The 21,114-nt window shown below is 44.7% G+C and overlaps 1 protein-coding gene across 1 annotated transcript in view; it reads right to left on the bottom strand.

Moving 5' to 3' along the window:
- The window catches only part of ELAPOR1 (endosome-lysosome associated apoptosis and autophagy regulator 1), a 349,091-nt gene that overhangs the window by 142,695 nt on the left and 185,282 nt on the right, over window positions 1-21,114 (bottom strand). Inside the window, exons 6-9 of the mRNA XM_069756493.1 lie at window positions 14,995-15,100; window positions 14,757-14,906; window positions 11,425-11,513; window positions 11,152-11,329 (exon numbers count right to left, since the gene is read on the bottom strand). Coding sequence (XP_069612594.1) covers window positions 11,152-11,329; window positions 11,425-11,513; window positions 14,757-14,906; window positions 14,995-15,100 — 523 coding nt within the window. The remainder of the gene's footprint in view (window positions 1-11,151; window positions 11,330-11,424; window positions 11,514-14,756; window positions 14,907-14,994; window positions 15,101-21,114) is intronic.

Below are 21,114 nucleotides of genomic sequence, written 5' to 3' on the forward strand. Positions count from 1 at the left end.
GGGACAAAAGGAGGGCAAAGAGATCTCTTGCGTTCTATGAAATTGTAACGCGATTTTAGGGAGGTAAGCTGGGTCAGTTTTAAGAATGACTCTGTCTTCAAGTATTTGAGTAAAGGGTGGGCATGCAGATAACGCTTGTATATCGCTGACGCAGCGGGCCGAGGTTAGGGCCACTATGTGGTTTTTAGAGATAAGATCTTTAAAAGAGCGTCCGCAAGGGGCTCAAAGGGAGGTTTGGTTAGAGCATTTAAAACAAGGTTTAGATCCCATGGAGGAGTATTATGGAGAGGAATAGGCCTGGACCTACTTGAGGCTTTAATGAATCTCATGATCCAGCGATTTCTGGCTAGATCATGATTATACAAAGCTCCCAAGGCTGCTACCTGAACCTTTAGAGTACTTGTAGCTAGACCTTTTTCCAATCCCTTCTGCAGGAACTCAAGAATTTTTCCTATTGGGATTTCCCCGAATGGGTCTGCGCCAGATACCGACATAAATTTTTTCTACACTTTCCCATATATTTTGGTGGTTACGAGTTTTCTACTCTGTAATAGAGTGGATACTAGATTGGGTGAGAAACCTTTATCACTTAGTAGCTTCCTTTCAAAAGCCAAGCTGTCATGTGTAGGTTCTTTACACTGGGGTGAAACACCGGACCCTGGGATAAAAGTTTCAGAGTGACTGGTAGAACCCAAGGGCTTGATATGGACATTTTTCTTAGCCAAGAAAACCATATTCTGCGGGACCATCCCCTCATTGTGTTTTCTTATTATCGGGGGGGGGGGGGGGGAAGGGGGTTTGTTGAACAAAAAACCTCTGTTCTTATTTCCTTTGTCTTCCCATCCATCTTTATTCCCTCTTGGGGGTCTCCTCCGCATGAACTTTCTGTTCCGGAAGAGACGCCTGTAAGACTGGTTGGGGAACCCGGGAAAAGATTTCTTATTATCCCCGGCTTTGTCGAGGATGTCGTCTAATGTTGACCCAAATAAAAATTCGCCTTCACAAGGTATTGAGCATAGTTTGTTTTTTGTTTGCAAGTCCCCTGGCCAGCACTTTAGGGCAGGGGTCCCCAACTCCAGTCCTCAAGGCCCACCAACATGTCATGTTTTCAGGATTTCCTTAGTCTTGCCCAGGTAATAATTGCATCACCTGTGCAATGCAAAGGAAATCCTGAAAACATGACCTGTTGGTGGGCCTTGAGGACTGGAGTTGGGGACCCCTGCTTTAGGGCACGTCTTGCGGCGTTTGAGAAGGAGGCTGACCTGGCTGCTAATCTAGCCAAAAAGCTAAAAAGGCTGCCGCACCTTTCATCACAGACACTGACTTTTGAATTGTCTCTCTTGAGACTTTTTCCTTTAATTGGGAATCCAAGTGGCCGCGATGGCTGGTTTTAGTCCACCCCCTGCCGCTTCCCAGGAGCTTTTCAAGAAAGTCTCAGCTTTTTTGTCCATAGGGTCTTTTAAGGTACCCATGTCCTCGAAGGGCTGGGCAAATTTTTTTAGAGGCCTTCGCTGTGGCTACATCCAATTTTGGTGCCTTACTCCAGGATGAGCAGGTTGGGTCATCGAAAGGGTATTTTCTCTTGGGAGTCAAGAGAGCTTTTTTGTCTGGTTTTTCCATTCTCTCTTAATTTTTTCATTTATTGGGAACGCTCTTCTTTTCTTTTGTTCCAAACCGCTGAACATTATATCCTGCTCCGTTTTTTTAGGGCGTTCATCGACCAGACCCATTGCTGTCCTGACGGCTTTTACCAGGGCGTCTGTCTCTTCGATAGGGAAGCAACTGCATCCCCCTTCTGAGGATAGCGAAGAGGTGTCAGAGGCTGATGAATCACTAGAATCAGATATTTCACTTTCCGACTCGTCCACACTAGATTCAGGGGACGTATGACTTGTTTTGCGTTTTTTCTTTGAGGTTTTAATTGCCTTTGAAGGGCGCTCTCCACCTGACTCCTTATTAATGACTTTAGGTCTGAGGCAAATGCCGGGGATTCCTCCTGAATCGTTTTCTCTATGCAAGTGCTGCATAGCTTTTTCTCCCAGGAGGAAGAAAGCTCTTCTGAACATATAGCACATACTCTGTGCTTTGATTTGTCTGTACATTTTGTTCCCTAGGAAAAAGAGTAACCCCGTATTAAACTCAGCACTTTCACGTAGATCACTCACCCCCTGTGGATAAGAGATACCGTCTCAGGCCTGAGGACTATATCCACCACTGGATTCGTCACTGGTCGTGTGGTTTTCGCAGAAACCTGGCTGCGTTGTGACCCTGAGCGTCCACTGCTGCTGCGCTGTTGAGAGGAAGTGTTTCCCTTGCGCTGATGCTGTGAGCGCTGGTGCCGCTGTACCTGCGCTTGCTCAGGAGATAACAGTACAATCTCCTGTGCATCCTGCTGCTCCTTGTCGCTCATAGTGGCCTCCGCACTGTGTTTAGTGCAAAGGAGGTTTGAATTGTCCACATTTTCCCGCCTGAAAGCGCTCCTTAAAATCGCTTGCGCCGCCGGCGGAAGTGGCGATCTGCGCATGCGCCCGCCTGAATTCCGGTTTTCCGGATCACGGGCACCCACATAGAGGAAGATATAAGCGGGGACGCCCACGCGCGCCTCAGCGTTCCGTCTGCCGGCGCCTGCCCGCACACCTGTTTGGAGTTTCCGGTTCAGGCGGCAATGGCACTGGCGTTTCAGCGGTCCCACATGTCGCTCCGGCCCACCGGCCTCTGCCATACCGGCTTTGTCTGGGACCTCATGGAGAAGTAGCCGCCGCTACCTCCATGTACTGCTGTGCCGCGGTACGGAGGCTATTTCGGTGACCGCCGCCACCTGCCTCCCCTTTTTTTTTTTTTTTTTTTTATCGTGGGGAAGGCAGGCTTGATCCTCTTCACTGCCTCCCCCTTCACACTCACCCATAAGGCCCATCGACCCCAGCGGTGGTGCTTCAGGGAAGGGAAAAAAGGGGGCATAGAGAAAACCTGCTCGACCCAGCCGTGACTGGGCGCCCCCTGTCAGGAACCGACTGGACCAGCCCCTGGAATCCCATGAAGTATCCTCAGGTACGTGCTGTAGGTTCCCCATCAGGGACAGGAAACCAACTGATGTGGGAGAGAGGTACGCCCTTTTTCACCTCTAGGTTTCCTGTCCCTGGGGGCGAACCCCTCTCTCCGTGGTGCCATCATGGGGATAGAGAAAGATAGATAGATATAGGGATGAGGAGCCATGCATACCAAGGTAAGGATAAGGGCCCATGCATACAAGGATAGGGATGAAGAGCCATGCACACAAGGATAGGGATGAGGAGCCATGCGCACAAGGATGGGGATGAGGGGCCATGCATACCAGTATGGGGATGAGGAGGCTGTGCATACCTGGATGGGGGGTGAGGGGACAATTCATACCAGGCTTATATTCGAGTCAATACGTTTTTCCCATTCTTTGTTGTAAAATTAGTTGCCTCTGCTAATACTCGGGTTGGCTTATACTCTAGTGCAGCGTCGGACTGGAGCACCTTGGGCCCACCAGAGAAAATCATTCTTGGGGCCCACTATGTAGCTACATAGAAATAGATACAAGACCACCAATTGTGCGGTAAAAAGTGCTAATATTAGGGTATAATATAAGGTAGTTCACATCTTAATTATGTAGCAAGGGTTGTGGTAGCCCCCTCACAGAATATAATGTAGCCCCCTCATAAAATATAATGCAGTCCCCCCTCATAGAATATAATGCAGCACCCCACAAAATATAATGCAACCCTCTCAGGTATGACGCAGTCCCCACCATAGAATATAATGTAGCACCCCATAGGGTATAATGCAGCCCCCCCCATATAGTATAATGCCACCCACCACAGAATATAATGTAGTCCCGAGAGAATGCAGTTCCACCACAGAATATAATGAAGCCCCCCCATAGAGTATACTGTAGCCCCCTCATATAGTATGATGTAGCCCCCATAATATTATGTAGTCCCGAGAGAATAATGCAGCCCCACCACAGAATATAATACAGCCCCCCATAGAGTATACTGTAACCCCTCATATAGTATGATGTAGCCCCCCATAATATAATGTAGTACCTTGAGTATAATGCAGTCCCCCCACAGAATATAATGTAGCCCCCCAGGGCCGTATTTAGTGTTTCTGCTGCCCTAGGCACTTTTAGTGCTGCCTCCCCCATTGGTGAGTATGACACTATCCGCAGTGACTTTGGCCAGAATCGCTGATGTGAAAGTCGCCTTTTGCAGCAGATCGGGCAGTTTTTCTGCATCTGCTGCATACCAGATCACTTACGGCAACACTGCGTTCGGCCTCATTCATTCCCTATGGGATTTGCGGCACTTGCCATGATCTGGCAAATGTGGTACCATACCTCCCAACTTTTGAAGAAGGGAAGGAGGTATAAAGTTTGCGGCGCGCGTAGTGCGCCGCGGCAAATTTTAGGCCACGCCTCTGACCAGACCCATTTCACAACTAGTCACACCCATATCCACGTCCCAACCGCAGCCATTTAGCACTGCTGATCACACTGTTTTATATACGATAATTATAAGCAAACAAAAATATGGCCACACAGTGCTCCATACTGTATAATGGCCACACATGATGCTCAATACTGTATAATGGCCACACATGATGCTCAATACTGTATAACGGCCACCACACATGATGCTCCATACTGTATAATGGCCACACATGATGCTCCATACATACTGGATAATGGCCACACATGATGCTCAATACTGTATAATGGCCACACATGATGCTCCATAGTGTATAATGGCCACACATTGCTCCATACTGTATAATGGCCACACATTGCTCCATACTGTATAATGGCCACACATGATGCTCCATACTGTATAATGGCCACACATGATGCTGCATACTGTATAATGGCCACACATGATGCTGCATACTGTATAATGGCCACACACAGTTCTTCATACTGTATAATGGCCACACATGATGCTCCATACTGTATAATGGCCACACATGATGCTCAATACTGTATAACGGCCACCACACATGATGCTCCATACTGTATAATGGCCACACATGATGCTCCATACATACTGTATAATGGCCACACATGATGCTCAATACTGTATAATGGCCACACATGATGCTCCATAGTGTATAATGGCCACACATGATGCTCCATAGTGTATAATGGCCATACATTGCTCCATACTGTATAATGGCCAGACAGTGCTCCATATTGTATAATGGCCACCCACACATAGTGCTCCATAGTGTATAACGGCCACACAGTTCTCCATACTGTATAATGATCCCACATAATGCTCAATACTGTATAATGGCCACAAATGATGCTCCATACTGTATAACGGCCACACATGATGCTCAATACTGCATAATGACCCCCCCCTATGCATGGCTCATATCCCCCCCCCCTGTATGCATGGCTTATATTCCCCCCTGTATGCAATGCTCATATTCCGCCCCTGTATGCATGGCTCATATTCCCCCCTGTATGCATGGCTCATATTCCCCCCTGTATGGCTCATATTCCCCCCCTGTATGGCTCATATATTCCCCCCTGTATGGCTCATATATTCCCCCCTGTATGGCTCATATATTCCCCCCTGTATGGCTCATATATTCCCCCCTGCATGGCTCATATATTCCCCCCTGCATGGCGGCTTATCTCTCTGCACCCGCTCGGCGCGCCGGCTTATGTCCTCCTTCATCCCCCCCCCCCCGTCCCCTAGCCCCGTCCCTCAGCCCCGTCCCTCATACTCACCTGTCCCACTGCACGGCCGTGCCGACATCCCTTGCGCTCTGTCCCGACTCCAGGCGGCGGCGCCGGCGCAGCACCTTCTTCCTGCTTGAGCGGTCATGTGACACCGTTCATTTAGATCATGAATATGTGCATATTCATGATCTTAATGAGCGGTGTCACGTGACCGCTCGTTCAGAACGAGCTGCAGTGCTGATGTCGAGACCATCGCTGGAGCAGGGTGAGTATTCAAGGCGGACAGCGGGGGGGGGGGCCCTGGAGCGGGGGAGGGCCCTGGAGCGGGGGGGTGGCCCTGCCAGCAAGTGTCAGTGCCAGGGCCCACCGGAGGATCCTCCGGTTCCCCGGTGGGCCAGTCCGAGCCTGCTCTAGTGCAGTGTTCCCCAACTCCGGTCCTCAAGAGCCACCAACAGGTCATGTTTTCAGGATTTCCTTAGTATTGCACAGGTGATTGAATGCGTGCCTGTCCAGGTGATGCAATTATCACCTGTACAATACTAAGGAAATCCTGAAAACATGACCTGTTGGTGGCTCTTGAGGACCGGAGTTGGGGAACAATGCTCTAGTATATGCGGTATATCTATATTTTTTATTTGTTTATTTTTTATTACACACGTGCTTTTTGTAGATATATATTTCTGGAATTCAGGATTTTTTATTTTTTTATTTTTATTTTTATTTTTTACACGGTGCACTGTGTGGCATGGCTGATAAGACATCGTCATTCTTCAGTACGAATATAGCAATACCATATTTATATCATATTGTTAGATTTTATTTTTTTTTTTATTTTTATATACACACTAAAAACAATTTTATAGAAAAAAAAATAGTTTTTGCATCTCCACATTCTGAAATATTCTCTTCAGCAACCTAATGGACTGACAGTAGATAAATGAAGACTTAGATAGACTGTACAGGGTATCCAAAAGTAAAAATCATGTAAATACCCAAATATTCTTTATTGTTAAAAACAAAGGCAAGTCATGCCACCAGTAGTGACCAAAGACTACCGTTGGCAGGTAGGGCTCATCTAGGTTCCTATCGTCACAAAATGCAAGACAACGCATGTCCATGCGCCCCCCCATGTTAAATATAGGGGTGCATGACGAATGCGTCGCCGCGGTTGCGCCCGACGCAGCACCGCACAACACTAATGTGAATGTAGCCTTACAAAGCAAGCTTTCAAGATTTCTCAGGTCCCTTCCTCAGGAATGGTGTAACAAAGTTTCTTAAGAAGCACAAATATATGTACAAAAAAAAAACCCACATTCAATACATTTCATCACACAAACTTTTCCGTTTTTGAGTTGTCCAATGTAATCAACTTTATGGATACCGCCATAAAAATTCAAAAATAGTTCATTACAGACTTCAGTGTATTGGAAATCAATTCACCATCCTACATACATCAGATGGGACAGCTTCCACCCGAAACCCATTAAAAAGTCCATAGTCTACAACCAGGCCCTTAGATAAAATCGTATCTCTTCCAGCCCATCAGACAGGGTTGAACACTTAATCCATCTTAAAAAGACATTTTTAAATCAATGCTACCACTCCACCTCCATTGATGATCAGATCATTACAACTACAATGATCCCCAGAAATCAATTACTTCAATTCGGAGAAAAAGGGGAATATAATCGTGTACTTCTGGTGGTGACCTACAACCCACTGCTTGAGGTACTGAGAAAAACTGCTAAAAAATTTCAACACATCTTTCACAAGGATGACAGAATAAACACAATATCAAAAGACCCTCTCTTGCTGTGCTACAAGCAACCTCCAAATTTATGAAACATCATGATCTGAAGTTCAATGCCCTCAGATATACCAATAGAAACTTATCCTTGTTATTTGAAGCTGACAAACCTGCAATCATGTAGAGACCAAAGAAAGGATACAGATTCCCACAAACAGCAAGATTATAGGATTCCCAGAACATTCACATGTTCTTCTTCCAATGTGGTGTACTTAATTCTGTGCACTGTGTGTCCTATTGGGGGCCTCTATGTTGGAGAAATAGGACAGAAACCGAGCTGACCAACATTTCTGTGGTTCTGGACGCAACATTAACAATATGAAAGTTGTCATATTAAAAGGCAATTATAAATCCCAAAACATCGTAGGGTTTGGGAATACAAACTTAGTAGAGTCTTTGATTCCATCTACACAGAACTAAATCTGTCAAGAGGATTTCTGACTTACTACAGAATTTGAGTAATCTGCTCTAGAGACATTGTGGGCAACAGGCCTCTGATCTTTCTTGGATATTGGGATTATAACACATTCACACCACTAATCTTATCCCATTAAGGATTCATTTTCTGAGCTCTATTTACATGCTCATTTATTATACCTTGCCTCTTTTTTGTTTGTTTCTGCATAGATTTGTGTTTCTTCAGAAACTTTGTTATACCATGCCTAAGCAACAAGCGGACTTAAGTCTTGAACGCTTGCTTTGTAACATCATTTATTTTATTTTTGCTAGCCATTAAAAAGATATAAACTACAAGAAGATATTATTTTTCCCACTGAGAGCATTTCTTTTTTCAACTGGCTAACATGGTACCAAACCCTTTTCAGGTATCCTGAATATGCATTTCTCTGTTCACTGAACCGGACAGGAGGAGTGGAGTGATTCAGGCAGGAGAAGATAAATGTTCTTAGGCAAAGAAAAGTTCTCTTGGTCATTCTGGTTTATTGGAGCAAAGGGGGATGGGTGATAAACAATACAAACTGTCCTTGGCCATCCCAGGCATTTCTTTTCAGTCCGACAGAATCCTCTCAGAATCATGAGTAAAAATGTATGTTATACTGTACGTGCTCTCACTTGTTTCTTACACTGTATATGCTGTCACCTGTATATACTGTGCATTTATTTTACTCAATTTCTTGGAGAACCCCTGTAATAAACAATATATATATATATATATATATATATATATATATATATATATATATATATATATATATATATATAGCGCTATTTCAGATTTAAAATATTTGGGGGCCCCGTTGGAGAGTTCGCATTGGGGCCCATGAGTTTCAAGTTATGCCACTGGGTACACGCTTTCCGTTAGGTGCTAGGGTGTGCACAGCCACGGACATTTAATATCAAGATAGTGTAAAGCTAAATTTTTTTCTTATAAAATTCCAAAATAAAATACAACTTTTCTTCAGTACAAACTGATTAACATACTAAACACAGTCCTTTCACGGTGGCTGGGTAACAATGAGGCTCGTTTCCTCCATCTCCTCCCGCCAACCACGACCGGAGAGTAGAGGATTATCCTCTTCATCTGACAGTTGCTTGGCCATCACCTCTTCCTCCTCCATATGTTCCTTGGATCTTGCATCTTCGATAATAGTTTGTCTGTTATCATCAACAGCCCCCTTCAATCTTCGTAATCCGCCCTCCCTTGGCACCCGCCTGTTTGATAACAGTCTTGAACTTAGAGACAATATTATCCCTTCCGCATCCTCCTCTGCTTCCTCCTCTTCTTCTGGGACCAACATCTCCTCCCGCAGGCTATTCAAAGTCTGCTCCAGCGTATAGATGACCGGAATGGTGATGCTAATTATGGCGTCATCAGTTGTAACCATCTTAGTAGCCATTTCAAAACTGTGCAGAAGGGTGCAGAGGTCCTTAATCTGTGCCCACTCTGTAAATATGATATGTATCATGTCCATACTGCATTGGCCCAGGCTATACGACATGGCATGCTGTCTCAGGGCTAGTTGTTGCTGCCACAGTCGCTGCAACATGTGAAGGGTGGAATTCCACCGTGTAGGTACATCACATATCAACCTGTTAACTGGCATTGACAAAGACCTCTGTATCGATGCAAGTTGATGAGCAGAGGGGTATGAACTGTGGAAAGGAGCACACATCTTATGTGTTTTCTATACTAACTCACCCAGGCCAGGATAGTGGCGGAGAAAACGCTGTACCACCAGGTCAAGGACGTGAGCCATGCAAGGCACGTATGTGAGCTTGCCTTGTTGTAGGGTCGCCACCAGGTTCGCACAGTTATCAGACACGGCCTTCTGTGGATGCAGGTTCAGTGGAGACAGCCTACTGTATGACACTAGGAACTGAAGGATTTTTTGGTGGCCTCTGGATCAGGCCTCTATAACACAGATGCTACAAGCTATTTTAAAGTCAGGTCCCCTACTGTATGACACTAGGAACAGAACAATTTTTTGTGGCCTCTGGATCAGGCCTCTACAGCTTAATTTAACCCAACAAAATGACAGTGTGATACGGCGGGCTGCCTAACTTTTTACAACTGAAAAATTATATTTTTTTAAGGTGCCTTAGATCTGCAGAAAATTTCATTTCACCACAGCACAAAATGACAAGGTGGGATACAGCAGGCTGTTTAACATTTAGCTAGTGAATAAAATTATTTATGCTGCTATACTCGTGCATGAAGCACAATAGAAGCAGTGCACAACACACTTGTATGAAATGTGCCCTGCTGGCTTTGTCTTTGGAACTCCGTAATGGCAAAAAAAAAAATACTGAAAGGTTAATTTAACAGCCACAGTGGACATTATCTAGCTACACTATACAACCACCTAGCTAACTATTTAAAATCTTGCTGCTAACCGTGCCAAAAAAAAATTACTGTTTACAAGAACATCGCACCTTTGAGCTCCGCAAACCCCTCCCCTCAAACATGCGACAATCACTCATGATAAACCACCATTATCGTTGCTAAAGTGCTGAAAATACTTGTGGCAATGCAAATATTTTCCCACACTTTTACCGAATGTTACCGTTTTTTCTGATTTTATAAAATTTTGCTCGTGTTTCTGATCATGAATCCCCCGAATGTGCCATGTTTGTGCTGAATTTATGCTCGGTGATTGTTTTCTGAACAAATTCGCTCATTGCTACTCTCTAACTGCAACATATCAGACACACGTTAGCCAACCCAGCTGCTTTTTATAGGACCTGTAAGCCCTGTCCTAGAAGTATGGGAGTGGCCTTTCCCACCCAGAAATTTTTGTTCACTTTTAAATCCCGGACCCAAAATCCAGTCCCAATAAAAAAAAAAGACTAAATATATCATAAATAACATTTAACATCATGCATTTGTGGCCACCTCTCCATTCCTGACAGGATGCAAAAGGGTCTCAATGTGGAAAAAGATACATCTAACCATTTAGCAACAAATTATCTAGATGGATGGATATTTGTTCCTAATCATCTACCCATCGTAGACTTCCCAAGTGGTCAAATCTCAAAATGCTCGTCATCTTTTATGCGGCATGTGTTGTGTTGGTTGGCAGCACATCCCCTCTTGTAAAAAGGGTGTGCCGAAGACAGTAATGTAACATGTATAAATAAGCGGGTCTTACTTAAATTTTTTATTAAAAATACTTACTGGTACCATCTGAAAACATGCCAAGAGTACATGGCTCACAGATCGTACTGTTGGATTGATGGAAGCCAGGGTTACAAGGTGGACATTCTATTTTGGTGCCTGACATTGGCAATACTTTAGCACTTTCGATAGTCTCATTGCATATTTTAGGCTCAATCCATTTGTAAATCAGTTGTGTCTAAACGAGAGAAAACAAGGGTTTCATGTTAGGTTTTTCTCTTTATTAAATACCAAAAAAAAAATGTATAGCTAGCCAGATAATGCCTATATTACCTCTCCATTGACATCACATGGCATGTGAGTGTAGAAATAGTCTTTATCAGTGCATGGGGGGCGAAGTGTACATGCTGCAGAACCAGCAGCTAAAAACAGGAAAACAATAGATGAAAATACACACTTCACTTAATAAAATGTATGTAATTCAGAGAGGATACTTTTAATTTTTTTGAAAATGTACTTCCACAAAAGGATTAAAATAAAAAATAAAGTTAATTTAGATAATCATATAAATTTATTGGCCTATTATATTTTGCATTTAAAGTAGGGCCAGCTCTAAAGGTACCTTCACACTGAACAACATTACAACGATAACGATAGCGATCCGTGACGTTGCAGCGTTCTGGATAGCGATATCGTTGTGTTTGACACGCAGCAGCGATCTGGATCCTGCTGTGACATCGCTGGTCGGAGCTAGAAGGCCAGAACTTTATTTCGTCGCTGGATCACCCGCTGACATTGCTGGATTGGCGTGTGTGACGCAGATCCAGCGATGTGTTCACTGGTAACCAGGGTAAACATCGGGTTACTAAGCGCGGCCCTGCGCTTAGTAACCCGATGTTTACCCTGGTTACCCGGGGACTTCGGCATCGTTGGTCGCTGGAGAGCTGTCTGTGTGACAGCTCTCCAGCGACCACACAAGGACTTTCCAACGATCACGGCCAGGTCGTATCGCTGGTCGTGATTGTTGGAAAGTTGCTGAGTGTGACGGTACCTTAACTCCATGCAACCCATTTTTTATGCCAACTATAACACTATAATATGGACATCACTGCTCTTTTTATTTGTTTTCATGAATGGATTTAAAGGGACACTGTCACCTGAATTTGGAGGGAACAATCTTCAGCCATGGAGGCGGGGTTTGGGGTTTTTTGATTCACCCTTTCCTTACCCGCTGGCTGCATGCTGGCTGCAATATTGGATTGAAGTTCATTCTCTGTCCTCCGTAGTACATGCCTGCACAAGGCAATCTTGCCTTGCGCAGGCGTGTACTATGGAGGACAGAGAATGAACTTCAATCCAATATTGCAGCCAGCGGGTAAGGAAAGGGTGAATCAAACACCCAAAAACCCCGCCTCCATGGCTGAAGATTGTTCCCTCCAAATTCAGGTGACAGTGTCCCTTTAAGAAACAAAAAAAGTTAAAAAATTAATACTGATTAAAGGGACTGTCACCCCCTCCAGCCGTTAGAAACTAAAAGAGCCACCTTGTGCACCAGTAATGCTGCATTCTGACAAGGTGGCTCTTTTAGGGTGGTTTCACACTTGCGTTTTTGTCTGCAGCATTTTTTTTTCAAAAAAACACATGCGTTTTTTTTTCCTATATTTAACATTGAAAACGCATGTGTTTTTTTGTGTACGCGTTTGGTCGCGTTTTTTGACGCATGCGTTTTTTTACTGCATGAGTTCATTTTCTGAAATGCTACTTGTAGTATTTTTAGAAGCGTTTTTGGGACCAAAAAAAACGCATGCGTTTTCATGCGTTTTTTTGGGGCCAAAAAATACATTGGAGTCAATGGGGACGCATGCGTTTTTTTGTGCATGCGTTTTTTGCGGTAAAAAACGCATGCTTTTTTTATTAAAAAACCAGAAAACACACTGATATGCCACCCCCCAACATAAAGGTGATAAAGGGAACCTAACCCTACCCCTAACCCTAAGGGATCCTAACCCTAACCCTACCCCTACAACTAACCCTAACCCTAAGGGATCCTAACCCTAACCCTAACCCTAATCCCTTTATGGTTAGGGTTAGGGGTAGGGTTAGGGTTAGGGGTAGGGTTAGGGTTAGGATCCCTTAGGGTTAGGGGTAGGGTTACGGGTTGGGTTAGGGTTAGGATCCCTTAGGATTAGGGGTAGGGGTAGGGTTAGGGGTAGGATCCCTTTAGGGTTAGGGTTATGATCCCTACCCCTAACCCTACCCCTAACCCTACCCCTAACCCTAACTATTTCTGTTGATAGTGGGTTTTTTACTTTAATTTGATGATTGGCAGCTGTCACACATTTCTCAGCATGCGTTTAAAAAACGCAAACGCATATAAACGCGTCAAAACGCCGCGTTTTTCACCACATGCAAAAACGCATGCGCCAAAAAAACGCAGTGTTTACACGCGTTTACATGCGTTTTTTTGCGTTTTTTTACCGCAAAAACACACCCCAAAAAACGCCAATGTGAAACCAGCCTTAGTTATTGGTGCAGTCAAAGCAGAAATAAAGCGTTTTATAATTTCGCAAAAATACCTGTCTTTAGTCCTGGAGGCAGGTCTTAACCCCCCTGCTGCACACGCCACACTGCCGTCACTCAAGGCTTCTTCGGCGCCGGGCGCCGCCCCTCCGTACGGTTTTCAAATCAAATCCGGCGCCTGCGCGGTTTTGTTCTGCCTGGGGCAGGCGCAGTGAGCGCTGCCAGTCTGACCTCAGATGCAGTCTCGCAGACTGCGCCTGTGCGGCCACCCAGCTTGTGAATCCCAGTCCCGCACTGTGCATAATGCATAACACACTGCGGGGCTGAGATTCACAAGCTGGGTGGCCGCACAGGCGCAGTATGCAAGACTGCATCTGAGGTCAGACGGGTAGCGCTCACTGCGTCTGCCCCAGGTAGAACAAAACAGCGCAGGCACCGGATTTGATTTGAAAACAGCGCTGAGGGGGCGGCGCCCGGTGCTGAAGAAGCCTTGAGCGACGCCAGTGTGGCGTGTGCAGCAGGGGGGTTAAGACCTGCCTCCAGGACTAAAGACAGGTATTTTTGTGAAATTATAAAACGCTTTATTTCTGCTTTGACTGCACCAATAACTAAAAAAGCCACCTTGTCAGAATGCAGCATTACTTTTAGTTTCTAATGGCTGAAGGGGGTGACAGAGTCCTTTTAATTACCAACAGTTGATTATCTAAATATTAGCATTGCCATTTACTCAGTATGGAATTGGAGAAGGTCAACGGACTGAAGCTCGGGCTTCCACATTTTTTTTTCCAATGGGGTGGGTGCATACTAATAATCTAACTTGGTCCAATCAATGCATCATACTGTGTAGAGATCCTTTCTGCATTTTCAATTGAAAACAAAGAAAAAAACTGCTGCCGGACATCATTAGCTTTACTTCTGGGATTAGAAATTGGTTGGGCCCGCAGGATGGAATTTGTTGTATGGATTTGTTCACATTATTATGGTCTTGATTATGTGTATTTATGGACTAATAAAAATAATTTTGTACTTGCTGACATAACAAGCCTCTAATAAATATATGTTTTAGAGGTCAATCCATATCATTACGAGGATATTTAAACTCCGAGTTTCGCATTCACTTTCTGTAATTCAATGTAAAAGGTTACCTGAATACTTATCAGATTCACATGGCATACAAGAGGCAGCTCCACGGTATGAAAAAGTGTTTGGTGGGCATAGCTGACAGGATGAGGTGCCACTACTGTGGGCAAATGTACCAGGCTTGCATGGAAAGCATTCTGAAGTATAAGCAGCGCCTGCGAAAGGAAACACAGTTTTCACATACATGTCAGCTTTTCACTTACACAAAGAAAAAGCGTGTGATAGACTAAACATTAAGCATACCAGTAATAAGAATATTCCTCAACAATACCGCTTTTTGTCCTTTCGTTCCCAAGTTAAAAGCCATTGTCCTCCAATACAGAACATTAGTTCCTTGGGTGAGTTGTACCTATAGAAATTATTGAAAAAACAGGTTATTATTTCAGCTTGCAAAAAATTTGTCAAGACACAGAGCTCTTCATATCAGATAGGAAAACAGACTGCATTTATGGGACTCCTATGTGGTTTTTTCAACATCGTATATGAGTAACATTGTCAAGTGCTACATTGCTGTATTGGTTTCTGATTTTTTTTTTTTTTTTTTTTGGGGGGGGGGGGGGAATGTCAATTGTATTTTTGTACATTTTCGAGTGGTTTGGTGGTTATTCTCAGTTTAACAGATGAAAATAAACAATTGAGATGGGAAAATGTATATTTTTTCATTTAGATGCATAATAATTCTGCACACTATAGACTCACAATAACTATGCACAAATACTGTAGATATTCTCATAAGACAGACAAAATCTCACTTTTACTTTAGGTATTTTTTTTTTAACCTTTTGGATTGATAGTCGGAATTGCAGTTAAATATAAAATTATTAATTAAAAATGCCAATTTCCTCATAATTGTGCACAGTGTGAGCGTTTGTCTTAGTCAATGAATAAAAATGCAAAAGATTCAAGTGATATAGAGAGGTTCTGATTCGGCTAGTATGACTATGGATTTATTGACTGGTGATATGCTGCAGCAACAGCCCTTTAGTAAACTTTTTTTATTCTACGCACTACAAATAAGGATGGCTTTTATAATTGAACAGTAAGTTTGAGAACAGTAAACCTTTTGCCAATAACAAAAGAGATTTTTTATACTTTGCTAAAATGTCATTACTACTTTAAGTGAAAAGCAACACCATTTTTTTTTGCTCCTGGAATAAAGAGATAATTTTGGATAGCTTATGAAAAAGCCATGACTTCTTCATTTAGGAAAGAACAAAGCTCTTTATAAATTCTGTGAAAGCTGGCAAAGAAGGCATCTGACTCGAATAAAAAGAAGTAATTTTTGAACCACTTTGACAATTTAAGTTACCTACAAAGTCTTATTGTTCAGTGTGTTAAATAGACTGCTGGTTACCAATGATCATTAAGGCCCCTTCACATTTAGCGACGCTGCAGCGATACCGACAACGATCCGGATCGCTGCAGCGTCGCTGTTTGGTCGCTTGAGAGCTGTCACACAGACCGCTCTCCAGCGACCAACGATGCCGGTAACCAGGGTAAACATCGGGTAGCTAAGCGCAGGGCCGCGCTTAGTAACCCGATGTTTACCCTGGTTACCATGCTAAAAGTAAAAAAAAACAAACACTACATACTTACCTACCGCTGTCTGTCCTCCAGCGCTGCGCTCTGCTTCTCTGCTCTCCTCTTGTACTGTCTGGGAGCCGGAAAGCAGAGCGGTGACGTCACCGCTCTGCTTTCCAGCTCACAGCCAGTACAGGAGGAGAGCAGAGCACAGCGCTGGAGGACAGACAGCGGTAGGTAAGTATGTAGTGTTTGTTTTTTTTTACTTTTAGCATGGTAACCAGGGTAAACATCGGGTTACTAAGCGCGGCCCTGCGCTTAGTTACCCGATGTTTACCCTGGTTACCAGTGAAGACATCGCTGGATCGGTGTCACACACGCCGATCCAGCGATGTCTGCAGGGAGTCCAGCGACGAAATAAAGTTCTGGACTTTATTCAGCGACCAACGATCTCCCAGCAGGGGCCTGATCGTTGGTCGCTGTCACACATAACGATTTCATTAACGATATCGTTGCTACGTCACAAATAGCAACGATATCGTTAACAATATCGTTATGTGTGAAGGTACCTTTAGTTTACTCCTAGTCAGATAGTTTGAAGTTACTTATAAAGAAATAAGGATGAGTTTGCAATAAAAAGCTTGCGATCCAAGAAGTATCATTTCTCCTTGTGGAGAGTGACACGATAAGCATGTTGAGGTGAGGAGACAAGTGTTGAGCAACCTCCCTAGTGTTCGGGTTCGGTTCGTCGATCAGGGAGGTGTTCGCCGGACTGTTCGTCGAACCCCTTTGAAACCAATGGCAGGCAAACACAAACACATACAAAACACATGGAAAACACATAAAAAACCCCTTAAAAAGGTGTCCAAAAGCTGACAAACTGCTCAGAAGACACAGCAAACATGGAAAAGTCACAACTACATATAGTCATGCGAAAAGAAAAGAGGTGGAGGAGTAAAAGGAAGAGGAGACACAGATATAGGCATGTCATGCCCCTCTAAAATCAAGAAAGGCTGGAGTAAAAATCTAAACTCACTCTACCAACACCCAGACGTCTTGACAAAAAAAAAAAAAATAAATATCTTTAGGTAGAATGGCGGCGGGTCCATTCAGAACACTTTCCTTAGAAGACGTAGTAGTACCCCTGTTGGGAGTTGTGCCAAAAAATGAACCCAATACATTCAGACTAATCCACCATTTGTCATATCCAAGGGGCAGGTCAGTAAACGACATTGACGCGGAACCAAGTACAGTACTATATACTGTACCTCCTTTGATGAGGCAATCAGGCAAGTCAAGAAGTTGTTAAGGGGCACCCTAATGGCCAAAACAGACATTGAGGGGGTGTTCCGGTTACTACCTGTGCCTCCGAATAGTGTCCTCCCATTGGGCTTCTTCTGTGAAGGAGCATACTACACAGATCGCTGTTTGCCTGTGGGGTGCTCCATATCCTGCTCACTATTTGAGGCGTTTAGTTGCTTCCTCGATTGTGTTGTCATGGACGTTTGTAAGGCGGCACATATTATCCATTACCTCGCCCAAAAGATTCGCCACAGTGTGAAAACATGCGGTAGTCCACCTGTGAGAAGGAGAGAGCTGGAGGGAGAGTGGACACCCCAGAGCTGAGGGGTTAGATTGAGAAAGAAAGAAGGCGGTGTAGCTTGCTTCATGGGTGGGGTACACTGCTGAGTATCACTAAATTCTACTAGGCCCAAACTGATTTACTGGGCTAAATGCCATTACAAAATAGCAGTTAGGTAAACAGGCGGTGTAGCTTGCTTCATGGGTGGGGTACTCTGCTGAGCAGCAGAAAATGCTATTAGGTACAAAATGATTTCCTGGGCTAGATGCCGTTAAATAGTAGTTAGGTAAACAGGTGGTGTAGCTTGCCGTATGCAGAACCATCAGCGATCTTTGAACCTTCCCCAGCATTGCCTAATCATCGACGTTGTAACAAGGTGGAACTACACACTGCACATGCTTCAGAGACTATGCGAACAGAGGCGTGCTGTCATTTATTTGTGGGAGGATACACATACACGGGCAGGCAGTTGGATGGCAGACATGGAGTTGTCTGGTGTGCAGTGGTCGAACCTCCAAGACCTCTGTCAAGTCCTTCAGTGTTTTGAGGAATGCACACGCTTGGTTAGTGTAGACAACGCCATAATAAGCATGAGCATCCCCCTAATGCGTCTGCTGATGCAAAGTTTGACGCACATGAAGGAGCAGGCGTCTGCAACCTAGTACGAGGGAAGCCACGATGACAGTCAGCCATTGTCTGGTCAGGGAAGTCTACTGGACGAGGTGGCAGGTGAAGAGGAGGAGGACGAGGAGGATGATGGGGATGAGTATTTTTTGGATGAGGAAGCTTCTCAGGGGGCAATAGAAACAGATGGAGTTGCAAAGCCAGGTTCAGGGTTTTTGAGGGAGGCAAATGTCGTTGATTTGCCCGAAAGTGCTCCTCAACCCAGCACAAGCAGTGAATTGACAACTGGAACATTGGCCCACATGGCAGATTATGCCTTGCCTATCCTAAAAAGGGACCCCCGCATTATAAAAATGATGACCGATGACGATTACTGGTTGGCCTGCCTCCTGGATCCATGCTATAAGGGGAAACTGCAAAACATCACGCCACATGAGAACCTTGAACAAATATTGGCAACCAAACAAGCAACTCTTGTTGACCGTTTGATTCAGGCATTCCCAGCACACAGCGCCGGTGATGGTTCTCACACAAGCTGCAGGGGGCAACAGGACTCAGAAGTGGCGTTGGACAGAGGGGTTTTCTGACCAGGTTGTGGAGTGATTTCGCAATGACCGCAGACAGGACAGGTACTGCAGCATCAATTCACCGGGTCCCTCATAGTACAATGAAGTGTCTCTGGCGGTGGTGGCGCGCACACAATGTCAGACACACCGTTATAACATGAGGGGCCTTGGGCCAGTACCTCCGGGCACGAGACAGTGCCCCCCAGCTCAAACTGTGCTCTACCACTTGCAAAATTATCTGTCAATGCTCCACCGCTGTTTAGTCTATGCGGTGAAATCCTTCAATGCCTGACACTGACAATACCAATTTGTTGACATGTATGATGCTACTTAAAATATTCAGTGGCCCTGTCCTACATTTACACCAGTAAATACTTTGCACCAAATAACAATGTCTGAAAGTCATCAGAGGAGCCCTCCCCTGTACCTAAGTATGCCACCTTTTTTTTTTTGTTTTGTTTTTTTGCGAGACATTAACATCTATGTATTATTTTGGAGTACTAACTGTGTCAGACACTCCTTCCAATTGTCCTCCGCCGACCATACCAATGCTGCCTGTGTACCCCTGCAAGATAATTGAAACTGCATTTAGCCTCCTTTTGTTATTTTAGGCCTACTAAGTCTGTCTGCGGTCCCTCCTTCCAATAGTCCTCTGCTGACCACACCAATGCTGCCTGTGTACCCCTGCAAGATAATTGAAACTGCATTGAGCCTACTTTTTTATGTTAGGCCTACTAAGTCTGTCTGCGGTTCCTTCCTTCCAATTGTCCTCCACTGACCACACCAATGCTGACCGTGTACCCATGTAACCTTTTTTAAACCAGCATCGAGCCAACTTTGTGGTGTAAGGCCTACTAGCAGTGTCTGGCTGCGCCACTCAATACAGCTGTCCTCTTTAAAGAAATGACCTACAATTATCAGGTTTTCAGCCTATCGGAATTTTAAAACTGCAGTGGGGCTACTAGTTTGGTTGGGGACTACAAACAGTGTCTGCCGCTCCAAGGTGTTCTCCTGGTTGCCTTTCCTGAGCTTCTATTTTCAGGCTCTTGTTAAATAGTTGTTAAATGGAACAACTGCAGGGGGGCTACTACTTTGTTTGGGGCCTACTAATGGTGTCTGCCGCTCCTTGCTGTTCTCCTGTCCTGAACTTCGATCTTCAGGCTCTTGTTAAGTACTTGTTAATACTACACTGCATTTGACCTATTAGTTGGGTTGGGGCCTACTAACGGTGTCTGCCGCTCCTTGCTGTTCTCCTCCACTGAACAAAGCAGTGCCGCCTGTTTACTTCTGTTACCAATTTTGAACAGCATTTAGCCTTCTAACTGATTTGGGCCTACTCACTGTGTCAGCCTCTCATTACAGTTGTCCTCCACTGAACAAAGCAATGCCGCCTGTTTAGTCCTGTTACCAATTTTGAACTATTTTTAGCCTACTTTTGTATTTGGGACTATAACTGTGTTTCCTCCTCATCCTGCCCATTGCCCAGCCAGTGCTAGATGACTCTGCTGGTACATTGACCCAGACCGCTACATTCCCCTTGCACGCTACACAGCCAGATTTTGACCCTGCTGAAAGTGAGGTTCCCCTTCCCGCATACCATACCACCTTACATGGGGACAAAGAGGAAGGTGCAGATGAAAGTGCAGGTTCCTTCATCAGTTGGGGGGGGGATACTTGTTGGCGACGTCACTGGCATAGGGCTCCTCATAGTACGCAAAAGTGTCGCTGCCGTTGGGAGGCGCCCCCGCCGTGCAAACACACCGCCATACTTTGAGGGGCCCTGTGCCAGTGCCAATGCGAACGAGTGGGCCACCCCTGCTTGCTCAGGATCACAGCACTTGCAAAGTTGAAATACTTACCTCTTCCTGCTCCACTGCCGTGACGTGGTCCACATTTCCTGGGCCCACTAAATATTTGACCCAGCCATACCCCCCACAACTTTAGCCACATGACCCCCAATGTCCAAAGCCTAACTATTATTATAAGGTAAATTAAGATTGACAAGCTTCAGTACCAAGAATGGATGTTTTTGCCATTAAAATGGGCACTGTAGGTGTTTTCCTGGCCTCC

This window comes from Ranitomeya imitator, chromosome 3 (assembly GCF_032444005.1).
Source record: "Ranitomeya imitator isolate aRanImi1 chromosome 3, aRanImi1.pri, whole genome shotgun sequence".
NCBI classification, from domain to species: domain Eukaryota; kingdom Metazoa; phylum Chordata; class Amphibia; order Anura; family Dendrobatidae; genus Ranitomeya; species Ranitomeya imitator.